The following is a 22,037-nucleotide window of genomic DNA, read 5'->3' as shown; positions in this document are numbered from 1 at the left end:
TTTGTCTTTTTTTGTTATACTGAATTTAATTGTAGCGTCAACAAATCTATTGGAAAACAATGAACACGAAACTGCTGTTTCTCCAGATTTTTATCAAGTTCTTGTTTATACAACTCATATTTTCTGTGATGGTTCCATCTTAAGTTAGTGATAGACAGATATGTTATCAGTAATGTTCACTTGGACCACAAACACGCCTCTATTGTTAAAAAGTCGTGCGATTCAGAAGCAATTGTCATAAATCTTACTAGGATTAAAATTATTTTTATGAATTATTAAATATCTCGGTACCATATTTTTAATTCACATTTTTATATGCGTTTGGCGATAAAAGGAACTTAACAGGTTAAGTTTACCACCGATTTCTCAATTTTGATTTTTGTAAAACGTAGTTTTTTGCGTTTTTACAACAAATGGTTAGCACTAGACCTGATTACGTCAATTTGAATGTACGTTGTCGACGTTTTTCCTTGTTTTCTGGGTCACGAGTCTTAGACCACTCTACAAAAGATTGCTGAAAAGTGTTTTTCGACGATAAAAATTTTCCAGAAAGCTTGCACTTTCTTTTAACGGGAAATTCTTCATCAAAATCTGAGTTGATTTTCGTATTGCTCATTGCTCAGGTTCCTTACAGTTTTTGAGTTACAAGCACTTTAAGTTGGCCAATCACAGCCTATAAATTGCTAGATAGCATTCTGTTGCTTTGTTCTACAGGTCTCCCAGAACTCACGCCCTAAAGAGAAAGAGCTTATAGAGGCAACAATTTGGAACCACAATTTCAAAACAAACATTTTTTAGCTTAAAAAATAATCAAGATAAGAAAAAAAATTGACTGAACAGAATTTGAAAATTGGTAACTATGGACACATACTATCATCTATTGGTCAGATGATCATTACACCGTTGTTGTCTAGGAAATTGGGGTGGCATAACTCCACTTTTAGAAAATTTTTCCGGATTTGTTTGTTAATTTTTTATCCTTTCTCGAATACTATTAGACTTAATCAATTTTTATTTTGAAATTTACTCTCTGAATTGCTGTCGCCACCCTCCTTTGCTCTCTGGGGCGCGAGTTTTGGGACACATGTATACCTGCGAGAATATTTCCTTAAACTGTACAAAAATGCGCTGGGAATGGTTAACTTTAAATGTTTCTAATTTAAATACTATAAATGCCTAAAATTGTGCGATACGACAATCAACTTAGATTTTGATGGAGAATTTTCCATTTAAAGAGGTGGAAGCGTTCTGGAACACCTGTATGTTTAACGTGCTTTTAGGTCTATACCACATTTTCTATAAACAATTGTAAAACTTGCACCAAATTGGTACATTAATTTTAATATCTACTACCCAAATCAGATGAAATAAAAATTGCTATCAAGATCTAAAAACTGATTTTATGACAAAACGTGGGTCTGGACTCAATTCTGAACTTTCTGTATAAAGACGGAACTTTGGTAGATTAAGTAGTTTAAAATGACGAACTACATTTCATTTATCTTTGCTATAACTGTAATAGGTATGTTTCATTTTTGTTTTATAAGTATTAAATTTAATTAGTAGCCTCCATTCATCTGTTGGACCAGAAAATTATAAATGGACAAAAAATCGATATTATTTCTCAAGCTCCTTTTCAAGTTTTTATTTTAATTAATCACACTTTTTGTAGTGGTGCTATCTTAAATGATAGATTTGTTATGACCGCTGCTCACTGCACTTTCAAGTAAAATTTACACATGCGCATTTACTATTATAAATCATTTATTTTCAGCCGTTCTGCAACTGCAATAAGTATTAGAGCCGGATCAAGTATTAAGAATGAAGGTGGTCAAGTGGTTAAAGGTGAACAAAAATACGAACATCCCAAATATAGTGAAAGTTATCGCGTTCGTTACGACATAGTCATTATTTCGATCACACGTCTCACATTAGGCACAGAACATAAGGCAGTACCAGTAACTCTTCCATCTTCAGACCAACAGTGGCCACCTTTAACTCCAGTAACAGTGTCTGGTTGGGGTAGAACAGAATCTCAGAAAAATAGTTACTGTTTGAAGAGTATTGAGGTCTACCTTATAAGTAACAGCGGTTGCAAGTCATTGTTTACCGATGGCCATTGGATTGCCAAAAGCATCAGTGATGACATAATATGTACTTTGAATAAAAAAAAGTATCTACGTACATGTTCTGGAGATTCTGGGAGCCCTCTAGTATTAAAAAATAGCAATATTGTTCTTGGTCTGGACTCTTGGGGTATTAAAGATTGTAGTAACAAATCTCCGACTGTTTATACAAGTGTGGCACATCCGCCCATACGTCAGTTTATTAAAGAAATAACTGGACTCTAACCATGACTACTGAAACTTGTATGACGCTTCGTATAAAATGTACATTAAATTGATCTTTTTTTAATACTGACGTCCACATTTATTACAAAATATAATTGAACTAAATAAATTTATGTACATGTATTTCTCACAATTTTTTACATCTTCTGGGAAACACTTGATTGGCTTGTCCATTAAAAATACTTTTTTTTCGTCTGCTTCCGATCAGTGAAACTAGATTTTTTTCTTACAAGTAGATAAAGAAAAAGGGTATTTTAGGTTGCCTATATTAAACTAAATATTTCGTAGGGATGGAAACAATGTAATGTATGTGTCAAAAATAATGACTTTTTTTGGTTGTAGATTAAAATGTTTTTCCGGCGATCGTTTGTTTTTAGGCACTATTAATGCATGATTTGTCGGTTAAAATCATACATTAAAGTGGGCTATTAACGAATGTGTTTATATAGGCAACCAATTACACACGCAATTCAATAAATTCAATAGTGATCTGAAGCCGCGGTTCTGAAGACCCTGGATCTGTTTGTTTACTAATATCAAATTAAAACGACGATTTTTAGACTTCACATAGAGACTCCTAGCTCGATATACATCGTTTGGAATTACACTCAAATTTGACAACTGCGGATACATCTAGCACATCCATCATACACACTTTAGTTTTTGTATATTTGGTTGCATAACCACCTTTGTACCAATTTTCGTTTTTTGATCAATTTTTCAATATTCAATTACCGGAATATTCGTGTCTACGTTCGTGACGGTTAAAATCGCTCAAATTTTAATCGCTTTCATTAACCAACTTGTTTGTTAAATAGCTATTAATCAACAATTGCAAATGACGATATTTATATCTCGAGACTTCTCTACCTCACCTCAATTTTTTTTTACACCAGCAGCATACTCACATGAAATCAGCATTAAATAGTGACAAAGTGAGATTAAGTCATCTATCTTTGTGGACGTTAATGAGCTAGTAGTAAAAGAAGTAAATAATATAAACCACGAAAAAGAATGCTTTTCTGACTCTTAGTTTCGATCCTTCGGATGCCAGAAAATAACACTCGGTCCAGAAAATAATCTTCTTTCTCTTAGTATGTAATTACTATTGTTCAATAACTTAATTAATACTTAATTAAACATAAATTATTCTTATTAAGTTGTCTTTGTGGTTTTGGTTTTGAAGGTGTCATATTATTATAAGTACCTAGTTGACATTAGATAGGAATGTTGCGATGTTAATATTAAAACATAAAATATACAGCCGGTCGTAACTTCTTATTTACTTGATGGATTGTCCATATTCGACCTACGTTGGCAACTTTTCCATCGCTTATCGTAAGACAAAACTTTATAAAACTTCCTAATAATTTATAACGTTGTCATTTTCAAGGCATATTTTTATAATCGTAGTCTTATTGATTACAATTTTAGAGTCGTCGTTTGTGCTTCGTTTACAGTTTTATGGCCCCATCGGGCATGGGGGCGCAGTATCAGCAAGGTGCGCCTTCGTCACGTCCTCCAGCCCACCGAAGCCCATAAACTCCCAATCTAACGATGTTGATACGCTGATAACGCTGCATCTTTCCAGAAGTTAATTTAGTCAAAGTGTTCAACCCTCGCCATTATTAGACCTTCACGCGATCCTTTTTCTATTTTCCACGTCCATAAAATGCTTACTTTGTGAACGCATTACGATTAAGATTCCAAAGCTCGACCAATTAGCCAGAGGTCGCTCTCATGCAGGGTTACCAACCTCACTAGCTAAAAATAATGACTTTTGGCAGCACGATGTAAATACAAAAGTGAAGGTAGATGACGAGGAAGTGACAGGAGTCTCCTTGCCAAAGTATGTGCTTTATTGTGTCGTAGATCAAGTTGTCCGAGGTCAAGATGCACTTGTTTGCGCGGCCTGCTTGGATGTATCGCGTTACCCACATACCGCACGACCTCGCCGCCTTGATAAATTGCTCTTGTGAAATTGCGTACGGTTAATCTTGTAATCTCGGAGCTGATGGTTGCACAAACGGCAAAAATCAGGGAAATTCATGATGGAGGAAGAGAATGTGGAAGATGTTGTCGGCGATGGTTTATGGGTGTGTTTGACATGAGCTTTCGGGTTGGGTTCTTGTGTGGACGCAAGGACACCACTCACACAAAGACTAAGACCACATTGCTCCAATTTTTTCTACTAAATTTAATACATACAATTAGAAATCTCCTGAAAGCAATCTTGGGCGTTTGTTCTCCGGCACAAGACATAGTTTATTTTCTTCTTTTTCAGAAAAATCCTTCTCTATTCCAGGACCGATAATTTCCACTTTCCGATAATAAACGATGATAGAAGTTTTATAGGATCCAATTACAAAGCATTAAGAGCGGTGGTAAGTAGGTAGTATCGGCTACTATCGTAAACTACGTTGGATGTTATTTATGTTGATCGCATATTATTAATAAAAGTAAATCATCTGTTTCCTGATGGCCGCCCTCTGCGTAGATGGCAGGTGTCCTGCGTCGTTAAGCCTCTCTTATAGAACCAATATAGCCAACGGTCAGCATGTGATGACCGCACTGGTGTATTTAAATAAATAATAAGTGATGCCAACAATGGCTGGGTAATGGAAATTATTACCTCCAATGGGACCTGCTCGAATAAATTTATGCTTGAATGTGGGTTAAGTTGAATGCTTGATAATTTGTCAGCTTTAATGGGGTGTTTTTACGACATAGATAAAAGTGAAGAAAAAGAAGGAATTTTAATGGACTTTTAATGAAAACAATGGAAGGAACGAGTTTAGTAGTGAAGAGGGACAGTGAACTACAAACAGTGAAGTGACAATTTGCGAACGTCGCGCTACGGATTTTTTTTTAAATTTTTATTTTATTTTATTGCGAATTGAATTACGGTATAAATTATTTTTTGTTATTCCAAACATCTCAATCATTTAACATTATTTTTTATGTTCAAAAAGATGAAGTAAATGTAGTTCGATAAACCAATTGCATGTTTTTAAAGTTTTTATTAAACTAACAATACATAATTTGCATTCAAAATGTTTCTTCAAAATAGTTAAATAGTTAAATAAACACATGTTCTTTCACTTGATTGTCTTTTTGCAAAAAATGCTGCATTAAATGTATTTTTGAGAAAAAAACTGATAAATGTGTAGAGATGCTTCTTGTAACAATGATTATTGATTCGAATTACCGAAGTTATACTGTAGTGCTTCTATTTTTTAGTTCTATTAACCTAAAATAAAATATGCAAAAGACAATGTGTTTATAAATATCAATCACTATTTTGCCACTTTTCTATATTAATTTGGTTAAATTATTTATACTAAACAAAAGACAAAATTGGTCAAAATTTCACATGAAATTGTCCGTACTTTACAAATGTAAAGAATGATGTATAGCCGGTTCCGTGATTTTTATTATTTTCTTATCTGATTTAGTCTTATTACATCGCTCGTCAATTTTTTGGTTCATGATGAGTGAAGTTAATTTATTAATTAATTACTGAAAGTAATTATTAATTTACAAAAAAAGTAGACTAAGTTAAAGCAAAAAAAACACGACAATTTAGACACTAAGCTCTAGAAGTTTTCTTCTTAAATTTTTAATTTAATTTTAATTTTAATTTAAAATCAATAGTTTCTTGTAACTTCTGAAATATAATAAACCAAAATTTCCTACGGTTTTTTTAAAAAAGAAAATATATAATAAATTTGGGAAACTCTTATTGATACTTATATCAATATCTTTGTAATTTTTAAAAAGCTGCAGAAAAACAAATTAATGCGCAAGGCCAATAAATTAATTATGTTGGTATGTATAATTAATTACGTGGAAATCATTAAATTATTGTTTTTTTTTGTTAAAAAAGCTTTTTCATTTTATTAATTTTTGCTTAATTGATTTGATGCCAAAACCACCCCTAATTTATATGCCTACTCAATCAAAAATTACCCAGTAAAACCGAATTTTGTCACGCAAAACCTAACAGCTAACCACACAATTTTTTCCACCTTGATTACTTTCCCTTTTTCATTACCATTATCCTAACCAAATCACTCGTCCCGAAACCGTTCACCTCGTTGATTACACCTCACATTTGTATTTAATAATCCTTTCAAATTTCACAGTTAAACCCATCAATTTTTTTAGTATTTTAATAAATTCTTTTCGACAGCAATCAAAATTAGATTTGTCGGGAGATTACCAACCCAAACAGGCTTCATTTCGGCCATTAATGCACGGATCGAATCGCCTTTTCAATTTAAATTCTAATTTAGTGAGCCGACATTGTTTTATAAATTAGATACAGATAAACCGTTATTACAAGCTCGTTAATGGTTCAATAATAAATGAGTCGGAACCAATCGGAAAATTACGTTTTCCGAACGTATTATCGTCAAATTGAGATTTTCATCGTAGGGGAACTACTGTGGGTTAAATAATAATTAATCCACTTAAATTAATCGAAGTCCTATTAAACATTCAACGGCAATTTGCCGCGGTTAATGCTCACGATTAATGATTGGAATTACGGAACTAAAAACGAGACGCTCGAAACTTATTTCCGGTAAAAGTGGGAGGAGCAGAAACCTGCTTGTAGCTGGGGTGCAAACCTTGACAATTGTTTAGCTATTACTAAAGAGAGGGCGCCACTGTGTTGCCTCAGATCTCTAGATCAACGCAATTTTCAGAGATCGGCTTTAATTTGTTGTGTTTTTTACGAGCATTTAAAATTTTACGACGGTTTTATTTAAATAATTACACTGTGAAAGAATGGGTGCTAAATTAGCATATCGTTGGAAATGTCCAAACAACGCGCGTAAAAAAATCATTAGATCTAGACTATAAAATCATTCTTGACGATATACAAGTAATAAAATGTACATTAAAGCACTTCGAAACTATTTGTGTAAAATATACATATTAGAAAAAACGATACAAATAATAAGCGTCAGATAAATTCAGTTAATTCCACATTCCGCAAGTTTTTTAAATAAAATTTTATTTTATTTATAATTCGGTTGTAAATCATACTAATTATGTTGGCCATTTTTAGAAGCTGCCCAAATTCGGAACTTCGACTGCTCCCCTACGCATATCAAGCAGTTCCTCATTACTACAAAGTTTCATATCCACATAGCGAGTTCCTAGAAGTCATCTTCGATAATTACTTCTTCATACTTCACCTGATATCTTTATTTTATTTTTTACTCTAAATCTGTCATGACAAGACGGTATTTGAAATTCAGGATTTTTTGTTGTACTCTTGTTAAGGTTATAATAGCTTCATTGGCCGTAAAAACTTGATATTTTTGGAATAATTGACATGTTTGGATAATGGAACTGATTTCGGTGGAAGATCATCCGGCTCCGTACACACGTGGTTATATTTAATGCATGAGAAGGTATGCGCAGATGCTAAGATTTTTTTTGGGTAAAATTGGGCAGATGATGGTTAGTTTTAATTTTAAAATGGTAGTCATTATTATTCAAGATATCATGAGTTAGAGCCGAAAGGTGCAAACGACTACAGGAATGTGGAAAAGAGTCATTTTTTGTATTTAATTAGGAAATGAAATAAGGTCAACAACAAAATTGAGATTATTAACAAAATTTTCCAGAAAGACTTTTGAGCCTTATTCTTTATTTAAATACATAATCTTATCAGTTAATTGTCTACCATAAATTTTAAGAGAATTAAGTATTTTTTATTTATTTCTACATTTTTGTTAGTAATTAACAGAAAAATTAAATATGTGTGTTAGATCATTTTTTCATTTTATTTAAAAAAATGCACGGCTTTAAAATCGTCGATTTAAATTTATTAAATCAATTTCGAATTTTGCAAAATTGTAGTCAATACAAACATGTAATCAGTAATCACCCTAATAACTTGTGTGGCAAAAAAAGTTTATTTTTTTCTCAATTACGAACCAACTATGTCACTGGTGTAAAATAATAACTGTCAGTTTAACGTTAGGTAATCAAAAAAATTTCTAAAATGACTTTGATTGATGATTGATTTGTAAATTGATCTCTGATTGGTTACAAATAATTATAAAAAAATACTTTTTACAGTTGTCTTCATTGTTCGTTTTGCTATGACCGTATTGTTATCTAACGTCCTGTATACGGATAAATAAAAAAAAATTGTATAAATAATGTGTGAATTTAGGTAGGTAACAATATTAAATTTTAAGTTTTTAAAAATTAATTTTTCTATCTTCTGTTGACTCATTCTAGGGACATCCACATTGCCAGCATCAAAATTGGAGAAAAAAAAATCAGATATAACATCTTTTTGGAAAATTCAGAATTAACACATTTTTTTATTCAGTTTTGACGCATTGCAGATGTAAAGAAAACTAGAGAATTTTTGCTTGTTTTGTTTAAAACAATTTTTTAAATTAAGTGGGTAATAAATGTTCAACTTCATTAGTTTTACATATTTAAAACAATTTTTCCAATTCGAATTATCTGTATTAAGTTAATCTTTACTCTTAATCAATTAGAATAAAATTAAAATATTTAGTTAAATTTTAGCTATCTATAGGTTGATGCATATACAGAGGTGTCCCAGAACTCGATAACCACAAATTTCTGTTTTGTAATCTGTGAGTTTGTAAAAAGAAATTTTTTAAATTAGAACAGAAAAGTTCACCAATCACAACTAATGTTTTATTAATAAATTTTTAAATATTTATTATGATGTTCTTTGCAAAGTTCTGGGACAGTCTGTAATGTAATTTAATTAATTATATTTTTATTACGGCTGCCAAGAATTTGTTAAAATCTAAGTAGAAAAAATAAAATTATTTTTAACGTTGAAATTATTCAGCAGTTTATTTCATTATTTTTTGTTTCGTTCGAAAATTTATTACTTCGATAAACTATAAATTTTCTATAAATTATTTTAATTTAATTAATTTGGAAATAATGTATAGGTACCTATGAATTTTTTATTTTTTAAATGCGGGGTTAGGAAATAAAACAAGTAAAATCCGAATTTTTTATTTACTAAAAAAGGAATTTTGGTTTGTGGATCAGATCCTTTGGGACTTTCATGACTAATCTTTTACCGTGCACTTGCTTTCCAATCCCATTAGACAATTCCCATTGTGATCCCAATCTCCAAAAAACGATTGTCATCGAATTGATCAACACTTACCTGTTAAACGACCCAATAAATACCATTTATCGTCATCGAGCTAAGACTCGAGGTCAAAATTCCCAAAATAAAATGCTAACCCCAAGCAGGTAGAGAGTTTGATTGGATACGTCAAGTTGGATCACTTCCGGTTCATCGATACCGACCCATCAACCGGAAGAAATGGTAATTTTTATGTAACCCATCAGGACACACTTTGTGCGATCTAATCTCATCAGATGGATGTAATGAATAAATTATTTTTGATAAACGGGCGGTATTTGCATTTAGGAAAGAAGGAGAAGAAAAAAACACGAAACGGGTGGTACTTTTTATTGTAGCCGATGATGGATCCTGCAGGTGATTTGTTGTCCATCGAGGTCTGGAATAAAAGTAGACAATTAGTATGATATAATGGGAAATTTGTTGTTTTAATTGTAGGTTGGGCAGATGTGGACATAATGGGACAGTTTACGAGCGCTAGATGAGTACTAATTGTTCTAAAAGGACTTACATAAATTTTCTACAGCGTGAACACGACTAATAAGTGGGTCCAACAAAGGGGGTACAAGGTGTATGAGTGAAAAATTAATCTAATGGATGTCATGATTTCAATTTTTGATAACAGAGCCGCAGCTACTAAACTGATTTGTTTTTAATTCTTTGCTATTGAACTTGTGACCGTCTGTCTGTTCCTCACAGTCTTCTTCCGCCTCCTTGGCCTCCACGCCGTCTGAGCAGGTTGGCCAACTGTCGTTTCCGCGCTTGCCCTAATAAATCACATTGTCTGAGAGGGTTGCCGGAACTGCCGTATTCAAATCATCCACAACAGTTGTGCAACCCTCGAAGACGCAGCGACCGCTCCGAATCCCATTTTTTATCATCTCGCATAATTGAAATAAGCAACCCTTTTGTGTCTCAGCCCTTCACCACAAAAGACTACGTCTACCTGAGAGGGTTGTGAGACACTCGGACGCAAGGTTAGAGAGCATATGCAAAGGAGTCAGCAGGTAGTAAAGACGACATCTGCATATGGAAGGGTCGGGTTACGGGGCCCAAGGGGCGCGATGTGAGAATTCTTTGGGACAGGTAACGAACGGATTGTGAAAAATGATAAATTATTATGTGAATGGGACCCGCAGTCGCGACCTTATTTAAATATCATTCAGAAACTGTCAAAGGACCCGAGGGAAGAAATTTGCATGCCGGGACTGAATAGAGAGTACCTGGACGAGGCCGTTACGGGTTCACACGAAAGGGTTCAACGAGGAAAATGGGAAATTTAAGGGACGAAATTTTCGCAGTGGGTGTCTCAATTGGAAGCGAATAACTGATGATACAATGGAACCAAAAACAAAAAAGTTTTATAGGTCTAGCTTAGTTCTGCTCTCATCAGTAAATCCAAAATCTTAAACGAGGAATCATTATTGAATCTTAATTATCCAATTTGAACCTCCAATTTACATAATTGTGCAGACTATTTAGTTTGATCATATAATCTTCTCAGTTAAAACAGGTACACAGAAGGAAACATTTTTCATTTTATTTATATTTTTTTTGCGGGTTAATATGTTTATCAGCAATGTGTTTTTTTTTGTTTAATTAATTAACCAATAAATTAATTTGCTTAAAACTTGTTACGGTTGCGGTAGTTCGCCAATTTTTTGTTTGTACCCGTCTGCAAATAATAATTTAATATTTGTAAATGTATAAATGTTTGCATAACTGTTATTTAAAAGGTAGTTACAAAATTATTTTGTGTAATTTTGTAAATCTTGATGTAAAATAAATACAAAATTGGAGAAATTTCTTTATACAAAAATAACTACCTACAGGCTGCCTAAAAACTTGACTGAATACCAGTCTTAATCCGGTTTATCAAATTTTTTATCAAATTAAATTTATATTATGCCGAATTTTGTCTCATTAGACCAGTTGCTGCAAAATATTGTTCTCTAATTTATTAGAGTCGTTGCTTCTACTGTTACAGCTTTTTTTAAATAAACTGTGTTGCTAATTCTGGAACTTTTTCTTAATTTTATAACTGTTTCTAATAGGGATAACATTTTTAACATATTTTACAAAGTTAGAAAATTTACAACTCTATCTAATAAATAAATTATTAATACATAAAATTAGTGTTGATGAAACCAGAAACAAATTACAATAGTCTGTTGCTATAATTATTTTAGTCTTTAAAAAGGTTAAACTGTTATTTGGTTAGTTGATCTAGTTAAAGGTACATATTTTAAAATTTTAATTTATCGAATGAAAAATAGTTTTTTATTTTTGATCAATTTAGCCTGAAAAGGAGCTGTGTAAACCTTATTTCAAAAAGTGCTAAATATAAAAGCTGCAATTTTGTGAAAGAACTTTTGTAAAATGCCAGCCAATTTTGTATCTCGATAATTGAATATTAATTTAATTTCCCCGGTTCGTGGCCCTTTTTCACCTCAATTTATTAATAGTCTTCCCATTATTTCCCCGACAAAACCTCACAACCGCCTATCGATTGTCGAAATAAAATAAAATTTAATAATTATGTCCATAATGGGCCTTCAATCCATTACAGTGGCCACGAAAATGAAATTGCCCTATTGTTCCATTAGAAATCCCTCCACACATTCGATCCACCGAAACTTTTTGTTTACACGTTTCCATTCGCCATTGTTGAAGCAAACACACGCATCGGAAATAAAATCGATACAAGGGTGGCGTCCCCGCCGCCACCGTCACTAAAAACCTCCAAAAAAACCCGCCAAAAATCTCTCCAAAAAGCGGCAAATTCACTCTTAAAATCCCGTGCTTAAATTAACGTTCTAATTACCGACAAAACTTACCACTAAATGAGCGTTCCGACGCCGCCGAAATCGGCCATCTTGAACATGCGCGCGTCCGACGTTCTCCGTCCAACTGAGGGAATCCGCGATGGCAAGAACGAGACGGACGCCTTCGCGAAGCCCACGTCGCGACGCTCGCCGCATTCGCCAACTTGAAGTCACGACGCGAGGGTGGCAGAACGTTTCGACAGCTCCGCGACATCTTCAAGGTAGGATTTTGCATTTTACATTTTCGACGCGCGAAATTTGCCGTCGCGAGAAGAGTGTAAGTTGGGAGGTGTTGTGCGGGTCATGGACGACGCCGCCAGACGCGTACTAATCACCCACTCCTAACGACCAATCAGAGAGTTGCGTCGCGACGTCTAATAAGCTGCGTCTTCTCGCTTTCATTCCGAGACCAACGCTTTAAACACATGTTTTAAAAGAGGCGGCAAATTACGGGCGATACCTTATTTACGAGAAAAATCGATTTCATTGATTGGAATGAATGTTTTCGAATTTGGAAATCTTCGGTCTTGGGTTGACAGAAATTGTATTGTTAAAAAAACGCACAAAAACTTTTGCCAGACAACTAAAAGTAAACTATTTTTTAAATGGGAAATACCAGTCGGTAATAACCCAAGCACTTATAAAGTGAAAATGAAAGTGCGCGGAAAACTTACTACTTTGTGAACTTTATTCTTGATTTAATAAAGATTCGCGAGGTCAGTGGGTTAAATGTTATTTGAACTTTGAATGCATTTCGTCGGAAAATTCATCGAATGAAAGTTGTTTTTCAATATAACGGAATTTTTGATGTGGAAAAATCTCTTTGATTTTGTCACAATTCAGTTCAAAAAGTTCATGATAAAATGAAACTTTATCTAAATATCAAATTTCGATTATATCTTCAAAATTAACTTACAAATTGCAAACTAAGAACTGTGTCATTTAATTTCACGGTTGATGTTCTCGGTTCCATTTAATTTAATTATAGTTTTAACTAATTTTGAGCTTTTATGGATTATCTATGATTTTTAAATTTTTGTTTAGACTTTAGCTAAGCAAAACTTCTTTATCATCTTTTTCATTTTTCTACTTTATGTTAATTTAGGAGTACTTCTTAAAGAATTTTTCATTTAAAAACATATGTTTTATATTATAAAAATACTTACGCCAAAATTTGAAACTAGGATTCTAATGTTATTCTATAATGTATAATTAGTTAATTAACTTTTTATGCAATTATAGTTAGGTATTCAATTATGCTGTTTTATGCCTTAGAAATCCATTAAAATTAGATTAAACGCGAACTAATTAAACTGTTTATGATAAATTAATAAATGAAGTATGTTCATAAAATGGGCAACTACAAGTACTCGGCTAATTAATTCCTGATTAAATCTGAAATCTATATAATTAATTTTACTACGAGCTGTAAAATTTTCTAATTTTGATTTAATTTTATCTAAAGGCTGTTTGACACAATTACATTTTTTTCTCAAATTTTTACGAATAAAAATTTGAGCATTTATTTTGAGACAAATATTCTCGTGGCAAAATAAGAATTTTTTTTTTTAAACACGTTGCCGACCTTCCTCGCGCGCCTTAATTAAAATCGATTTCCCGTCGAGCGGTAAAAATTAGCATAACTCGGACAATGCGTGTTGAACATCATCCTGCAATAATTGGCGCATTTTAACATCGGCCATCGTAATTCCTGCTGAACATCTGCACCTCGCGGCAACATGCAAATTTACCAAATTACCTGTCAAACCAGCATTTTACTTCCAACCAACGTTTTTATTAAATTAACAAAATGTTTCGCTAATTAATCATCCATACACATGTCTTCTCCACTGCCTAATTAAACAATTACAGAAATAATAACAATTAAACGAAATATGCACTAACCTGCTTCGTCTTCGCTCCACCAAACCACTGACTCCACTTTAACCCTTCAGGGTGTGGCTTCGACAACGAGAGAGGGGGCTGATTACCCCCGAAATTAAAAATGCGGAGGCACATCTGCATACTAAAAGCGCACATATGCATGATAATGGCCGATATATCCGTTCCAACCCCGGGAAAAAAACTGAATTTCAACCCCGTTGAGGATCTTCAGAGACCCTTTTAACGCACTGGAAAAAAATATGATATAAACCATGCTCTAGTGGAAAAGAAAAATGTGTTTTATTATTGCGAACACAAAAGGAGGTTTGTTTGCTGGGTTTGGAGATTTGCGACCCTAATGCCGGAAGGGTTGCGAGATTGCATCTCATTAAAGCACGCTGATGGGGGCTGCGGCCCGTGCAAAGATGACTACGGAAAGCACGAGCCTGGGAAAATGAAAATTTCAAGTTTGGACCGGAATCTGAACTATGCTCGTTTTGACAAGAAATTACACTTAAAAAAAACATTTCATTTTTAAAAGAAATAGCAACAAATAGCAAGAACGGGAGAAAAAGTAGCGGTAGAAGAATCTTGTTCAAACGAAAAAAGTTTTTACTTAAATTTTTATTTTGATTTAGTTCGATCATTTCACATTTGGAATGTACCTATAAGAAGAAAATTTTTAACACCAAAATGATACAACCGAAATATCCTTCCCCAAATTTTGATCGTCATCTCTTCACTTCTCTTCACTTATAAAAATAAACAAAGCTGCCTGTTAATAAAGCGGCACCTGCAGTCCGAGCTTCCTCGCTCCTGGCCCGGTGTCGTCATTAAATCGTGTTTTTCTGTCCGTTCCGTCGCACCTTTGTCAGTTGAGAGCTCTCCAAGGATTCCTTCCGTCACCCCTAATAAATAACCGTTCCCCTCAATTTCATGTCGTTTCCTAACCCTTTTATGTCATTAAACCCTTCATATAGTCTGTATGCCGGATTCGCGCTTTTTGTATTATTACACATTACACACTTTTTACAAGGGTTAAGGGCACATAAATCAAGAAATGCTGCAAATTTGCTTACGGGGCTTCATTCAAGAGCATGCATGCATATAAAGTTTGAAAGTTGGGTCAGCGTTAAATCATCGTTGAAATTGACACTAGAAGGGCTAAAACAGCGAGTTGAAAAAGTTTTTCAAAAAAAAGGGACAATTTTTATTGAACCGAATCAATTTTTTTGAAACGTTTACGGTCATCTACTTTGTCAGCAACATGTTTCTGTTTTCAAAATTTAGGATTTGTGCTGTTTTCGTTCGCTTTGTGGAGTAATTAATATTCTCCGTCCAGACTTTCCCCAAACCGCAGCCTTCGATTTTCCGGCGCCTTTTAAATAGGTCACGGTCTAGTTTACACTTCCTCTCGCTTTAATTTTAAAATGGGAAACTCATCTCTTAAAAACACGAGGGAAAGTAGTCCGTAGTTGTAAGCGGGAAGACGGGGGTGTCCGGGGGCGTATGAATGAGCGTGCGGAAGGGAGGTGCCAGCCTCTTTCATTAACGAACTTTAAGCTCGGCGTCCACTCATCACCCAAGAAAGCTCACTTCCGCTTAGTGCGCGCTCGCCTTAACATTCCTCATTAAGTCGCGTTACCTGCTCCAACCCCATCGCGTCTATTTTGCATAAAGGTGAGTCCGGAACACGCATCCGAATTACCATGACAATTACGTCAAACAACTGCCAAGGGGTTGTTCGACACGTATGCAAATCCAACGTCAACGGATTTTTGCCCCTCATAAGCTTGCATTTTTCCTTCACGAGCAACAATTTTTTCGAGCACACATTCGGTATTGATGCGGGGTTGTGTTGCGGATGATCGGCAGCGACGCCCCCGCCGGAGCTAGTTGCTATGGCGACGGCCCCCGCGCCGCCGCTCGTGCCACCCCCGGCTGTCACATATGAGCACACATGCAGCCCTCGGCGACATGAGGTGCTCACAATACGCACACCTACATCATGTCGCAGAAATTACTGGAATAGGAAACGGGAAGCGGGGACGGCGAATGCCACCCACAAATAAACAAACAAAACCTTGGTTTACGTGAACTTTCTAAAGGCACAATTATGGAAACTACCAGTGTACTAACGAACTATTTTAGTTTCCTAAAAAATGTTTGTTCGCTCCATTTTTTTTAAATAATAAGCTCTAAACTTAGAGGTAGCTGAAAATAGAATAATATCTAAATAAGCGGACAAAATCTTAGAAGGTTACAAACGGCGCAAATATTTTTAAGTAGGTAGTTTTTTTATAAAAAATTTAGATAAACTTATGAATTTTTTTTGTAGTTAAGTCTAATTTCTAAACTATGAATGTTATGATAAAATCAAGTACCAACTTGCAGAAATAGATTACTAAAGTGATAGTAAAAATTTTCGAGGTTTATGTAGGTACTTTCAAAGGCATATAAATAGCCGACTTTTTTTAAATAAGTACCTACTCTGTTGCGGACTTTGTAGCAAAATTCCTGTAGGAGTTATTGGAATATATTTCTTATTTGTGTTTTTTTATCCTAAAGTTCCAAGGTTCCTACATTTTCTTCTCTAGATCAATGAAACAAAGAAACTCGTACCTTGAATTGCGCATGTAAATGACTCTGTAAAATTCACTTCCACATTATTTTAAGACAATTGTAGGTCATAAACAAAGCTGCTTTTAGAGAACAATCAATTTTTCAGCACGAAAGAGTTTGTGAAACTTGACTTTTCTGTAATGAGCTTAATAATACAAACATATTTATGTTGTTTACTTGAAAGAAAACCTGTTAGTAATTGTTTTAGCAAGTTTTTCCGTATTTTGGTTTAATTAATTTTCTCTGTAGCGCTTTCGATTTGTGTGAATAAATACGGCACCTTCACCAGAAAAACGCTGCATCAACAATTTCCCCGTAATTGTAAAATTTGAAGTTGTGGCGTTCGTTGTAGCTCTCATCTCTGAAATTCCACACATTTCTCATTCATCCCTTGTTGCCAATCATGTGGGAAATATTAAAATATAATTCAGCGAGGAAGGAAAACCGGGGTGTTTGAGCTGTTCGAGGAGCACGACCACAAAGATGGTAACAACCGGATTGCGAAGCAGCGTGCTTACTGACTGTAAAGATTAATAATGAGATTTTGTAGAGACGTGTGTGAGATGGGAATGATGAGCCTAACAAAGAACAAGACGTCACATTTTCGCCGAGAATTTACCTACGAACTAATAAATTCGCCGCGTTAACGCCGGAGATCGTGACCGGAATAAGGATCGTCCGGAGCCCGGACTCCTCCGGTCATTATCTACCAATCAAACGTGTGTGCGATCGAAATTTCACTTGCAGAGAGGAAGAAAAGAAGTTTCCCTCGTGACGAACCCTCGCCCTCGCGAAAATGCAACGTAGTCACTCACAATAATCTACATACAGTATATCACCTCTTCTTCGATATTAAATTGGATTGTAGACTTCGGGGCGTTGTGCCAGTCGATATTCGACGAAAGCAGCTACCTACGACAAATTGCGAATTCACGGAGCGATCGAAAACTATCAAAAAATACAATTTTCTTTTTCGTTTAATTGACTCAGTCACGTGTCCGTTGACGGATTCGCTGTCAGAAACGTTTCGCGTTCGCGAGCTAATGGCTCGTTCACAACAGCGCGGTCGAATCTGGTGCGTCTATTAGCATTCAGCAATTTAACAGTAATATCCTTTTATACGTAATTCGGTCCGATTAGGGGCCATATCTCACATATCACGTACAACATGCAAATTGCCTTCGGTTGCTGTTTCCGGTCGGTTAATTCGCGTTCAACTGCAACGCTGCATTGCGACGTTGCCGCGAATATTCGCCGTTTCGTGAAACGTATTTGCCGTAAATCATAGCCGGATTTACGATAACGGCACGAATTATACGCTACATTGTTTGCGGAAATTATATTTTTTTAAAAACTTCAACATTTAGAGGGCGTGCGATCGAGTGGTGTAAATTACCACATCACGTGAAATCACACAATATATTATACCTACAGCTTTTTCAAAATTTAGATACAATTATTTGATATTAATCTAAATTGCTCCAGAGAAACGGATTTCAGAATAGAACAAAAAACTATATGTAAGTAGTACAATATTGGATCAGATTTCACTGTTGAAACCGTTTTTTACGATCTCCAACGTTGATAAAAATTTACAGCATTTTTTAAAAAATACTCATATAAAATTATAACTGTGTGCCTATCTTATTTGAAATGTTTATTAATTTATTATTATCGATGCGTTGTAACGGCATGATAAATTACAAAATTTTAAGTTACTCAAAATAGACAAATTTTTTTTTTTTTCATTTTATATCCAAAAATTTACATTACATCACAGAAACGGTACCAAATTATGAACACGTAAAACAATTTTTTGTATTTCAAAAAATCTGAAAACATTTTAGAGTCTTTTCGTAAATACTGAAAGAAATTTTGAGAAATTCAATTGATTATTATTGTCTTTATTTTAAAGCTACAAAATTTTTGTATTTACTTAATTAAAATTTAAATTGAACCGTTTAATCTTAAGAAAAATATAAGGAAAGTAATAAATAAAAAAAAATTAATATAATGTAAGTATATTACAAAAAAAAAAGAATGGTATGAACATTTTAGTTACCTAATTGCAAAACATGTGAAAATCGTCGAACAAATTCCCAAGTTGATTTCGACGCGAACAGCTCTGTTGATTGTCATCAAATTTAAAGTGACAATTAAATAAAGCTAAAGTAAATAAAGCAAATATAAGCTCGCCTCTCCCGAAATTTCTTTCACACGAAAATTCGCCCATCTCGAAAATCGTCTCGAACTCGTTCCCACCCCCGAAATAACTAGTTTGCATAAAACTTTTTTACGGTTGTTTCGAACCGCCACTTTATACTTTTCGGGCGGTCGGTAATACGCCAAGGTAGACAATTTTCACGTCGGTTATGTGAATTACCATAGTCTACTTCTTATGAAGCGCGCAAAGAATGCGAGAGGCTGTAAAACGTAATATGCCAAGGACAATAACTGAATGCAGCTAACGGATATGAACACATAAACGGGAAAATAACCTCTTGCATGGTTCGATATTCAAATTTCTCCTGCGACAACACATATGTGAAACGGCACAGTGTTTTATTAAACCGAAAAATGCTGATTCGAAGGGTTGCTCTTTAAACCCCATGCGAGTTTTGTGTTGGCATGTTGGCGAGCCTGTCAGTGCTGACGTTGCGTGATGTTGTTGCTTGTAATGTCACATGTCGGCTTGTCGACATGGCTTACATGTTTTCTTGTTATTACGTTGGTAGACGTGCCATGTTACTAGTCCAAGTTCTTGATGCTACCACTGTTTTAATTAAAGAGGCAATTAAAATCGGGAGCTTCCACAGGTGGCCCAACATTAGTTAAAACGACACATGTTGTAGAGGATCAAGTTGTAAGTTAATTTCTTAAAAATAACAGAATTTTTATGTGTCGCGAAGATGGAACGACGGCGAGATGATATCGAACTTCCATTTCATTCCTCTTATGGGACCGGGAGCGGCGCGGGGGTTCGACATGTAGGATACAAAATGAAATTCCCCCTGCTCGATGCATATCCACGCGAACACAAAATTGAAGTCCATAGGGGTGGGTGGGACAGTGTATTGGGGATGCCGACGACAAAAGGGATAGATACATGGAAACAAATTTATAATAGTCTTGGAAGAAAATGTATTAGGTCCGCGACGTAATCCATCATGGAGCGATGACGCGGCGTGCGACTGATTGGGACCATTGTGGTGGCGAAATGTCTAATAGATGTTTTATTGATCTGTCATCTGCAAGACGGACGGGGAATCCCGGTACAGGTCTAGGATACGTGAGAGGAATGTCATTGGGACAATAGGGACGACAGCACAGGACGCCATTGTCATAAAGAAAGGGTCTTGTCGATCAAAGATGTAGTTACCACGCCAAATGTTCAATTTTGATGCGGCAGGAATGACAAAAATATCAGGAAATTTAAGACCATTTTAATCTGTAATAAATAACACAACCAACATCTTCATGCCCATATTTATGGGTCACAGTATCGAATTCCACGTTATTAAAAAAATTAATAACCATTATAATTATTATAATTATTAAGAAACGAAATTCTTACCATCAGAACAGCACCTGGCTTTTCTGCATTTTTGGTCATGTTATTTTTGCGTTCCGATTCTTCAGGTTTAATTACCACTCCCTTCGCCCTCCTTTCCTTCTTCGGCATTATCCACATGATCGCGTTCCGTAACTTGATTACCCCGTTTCTCCGAAGAGGTGTTAGTTACGTGAGTCGTTCAAGATCCTCATCCTCGTCCTTGCGAGCAATCGGGTAGACAGAGCCTCCGGTTCATTTACACTGACTCAATTGACTCATGCCACGTCTTGTTAGCTACGCTCGACTCACTTGATCACATGTCGTAAGTCTTCCGATCGCTGTCGGTTCGTATCGCTGATGTGTTGCCCTGCGACTTCCAGGATTTGTCTTTGACAAGAACAAAATTAGTTTTGAGCTTGTGCTCTTTCTTATGTGTGGGAGCCGAACCGGATCAGAAAGGGGTTTCGCGGAATGGAATTAGGAGATCTGGGTGCAGCTTTTACCGCCGCCAAATTGGGTACAAGAAATAATCAACAATCTCGTCTGAAGACGAAAGGAAGTTTGGGTAATTGGGAGGATGTCGATGTTGGACCAACGTATTTTCTTCAAACTTGGGAAAATAGGAATAAGTCGGCCATGTTCCATGTTTGAAATTTTTCACGAAAGGGCAGAGGTTGTCCACATTTGCAAGTTTAGCGGCAGTTTCCGCCATAAAGCATGATCGAGTGGTTTCAGTGTACGTTGGTTGTTTTTTCCGCTTTTCTAATTGTCGTCGGTCCGTATGCGAGCTTTCGTGCGCTTCGTCAAAGTTGGCGAGTGGAGCTTTTGTGCTTTAATCATGCACATTTTACGATTCTAGCATCGAGATTTCCACAATCAAGCTTACGGGTTGACAATATAAAAGTCCTTTCCGGCGCGAGGTAAAAAACATATAAAATGTTTTACTGTGGATGTTGTGTGCATGTGTATTCGAACAACACACGACGAATTCGGCTCAGCCGAAGAAGGAAAACCACCGAAAATCTATAGTCTGAGAGAGACGCCGCATTGCTCTCGGGATTGGTTATAATAAAAATGGGATATGTAGATACAGAGAGTATAAAACGAAGAAATGTCAGTAGCATGTGTGTTGCGCAGTCGACCATTCCGTTCTTCCGCCACCGTCGCCGTCCCCGCTGCCACCACACTCACGGCCGACTGGATGGGAATCGACAGCGACTCTTGACTGATGCCGAAAGGGGGTGGACGCCATGTCTGCAATTTCCACCGAAAATTTTTACATTTTCCATCAACTTTACAGTGCAATGTCGTAAAAACGTTCGTTCGGTTAGATGCGATTACCAGTGGCGGCTCGTTTATTAGCCTAGGGGTTTATACGAAAATAATAACGACACTAAATAAACGAGCACATGCTGATTCTCACATCTCGTATCAATTCTTATCCTCGAAATAAAACGCATGTCACCCGAGGGCTCACTACGTGATATACGAATGCCGCCGCCTCCATTTGATTTGTGACATAATAAAATAAAAATATTGGGGGAATGGCGCGGCGTCAGTTTTTACGATATTTCCCCAATTAATGATAAATTACCTGATTATAACAAGTTCAATAAATGTTACTTTGACGTTAC

At 35.4% G+C, this 22,037-nt stretch overlaps 1 protein-coding gene and 1 long non-coding RNA gene across 2 annotated transcripts; one reads left to right on the top strand and one right to left on the bottom strand.

Annotated features, from left to right (window-relative positions):
- Positions 1-1,479: 1,479 nt before the first annotated feature.
- On the top strand, positions 1,480-2,351 carry LOC148178819 (trypsin-3-like). Its single transcript, XM_088029470.1, has 3 exons — positions 1,480-1,522; positions 1,567-1,726; positions 1,775-2,351. The coding sequence occupies exons 1-3, from the start codon at positions 1,480-1,482 to the stop codon at positions 2,349-2,351; spliced, it is 780 nt and encodes a 259-aa protein (XP_087885596.1).
- Positions 2,352-9,834: 7,483 nt separating this feature from the next.
- LOC148178818 (uncharacterized) lies at positions 9,835-13,029 on the bottom strand. Its single transcript, XR_015769592.1, has 2 exons — positions 12,357-13,029; positions 9,835-9,898 (listed from the first exon to the last, which is right to left on the bottom strand). It is a non-coding gene; the product is annotated as an uncharacterized LOC148178818 (long non-coding RNA).
- Between the last annotated feature and the right edge of the window lie 9,008 nt (positions 13,030-22,037).

The sequence above is a fragment of the Gnatocerus cornutus genome, chromosome 2 (genome assembly GCF_029298725.1).
Source record: "Gnatocerus cornutus isolate USDA-ARS CGAHR chromosome 2, icGnaCorn1.1, whole genome shotgun sequence".
Taxonomy (NCBI): domain Eukaryota; kingdom Metazoa; phylum Arthropoda; class Insecta; order Coleoptera; family Tenebrionidae; genus Gnatocerus; species Gnatocerus cornutus.
Note: the sequence above shows the minus strand (reverse complement) of the source record. Positions and strands in the feature narration are given on the sequence as shown.

What these genes read in the sequence shown, in the direction of transcription:
- LOC148178819 (XM_088029470.1), top strand. Translation starts at nt 1,480, where the DNA reads ATGACGAACTACATTTCATTTATCTTTGCTATAACTGTAATAG. An exon ending in CTTTGCTATAACTGTAATAG is followed by an intron (nt 1,523 to 1,566) that starts GTATGTTTCATT and finishes TTTAATTAGTAG; the next exon opens with CCTCCATTCATCTGTTGGAC. An exon ending in GCTGCTCACTGCACTTTCAA is followed by an intron (nt 1,727 to 1,774) that starts GTAAAATTTACA and finishes ATTTATTTTCAG; the next exon opens with CCGTTCTGCAACTGCAATAA.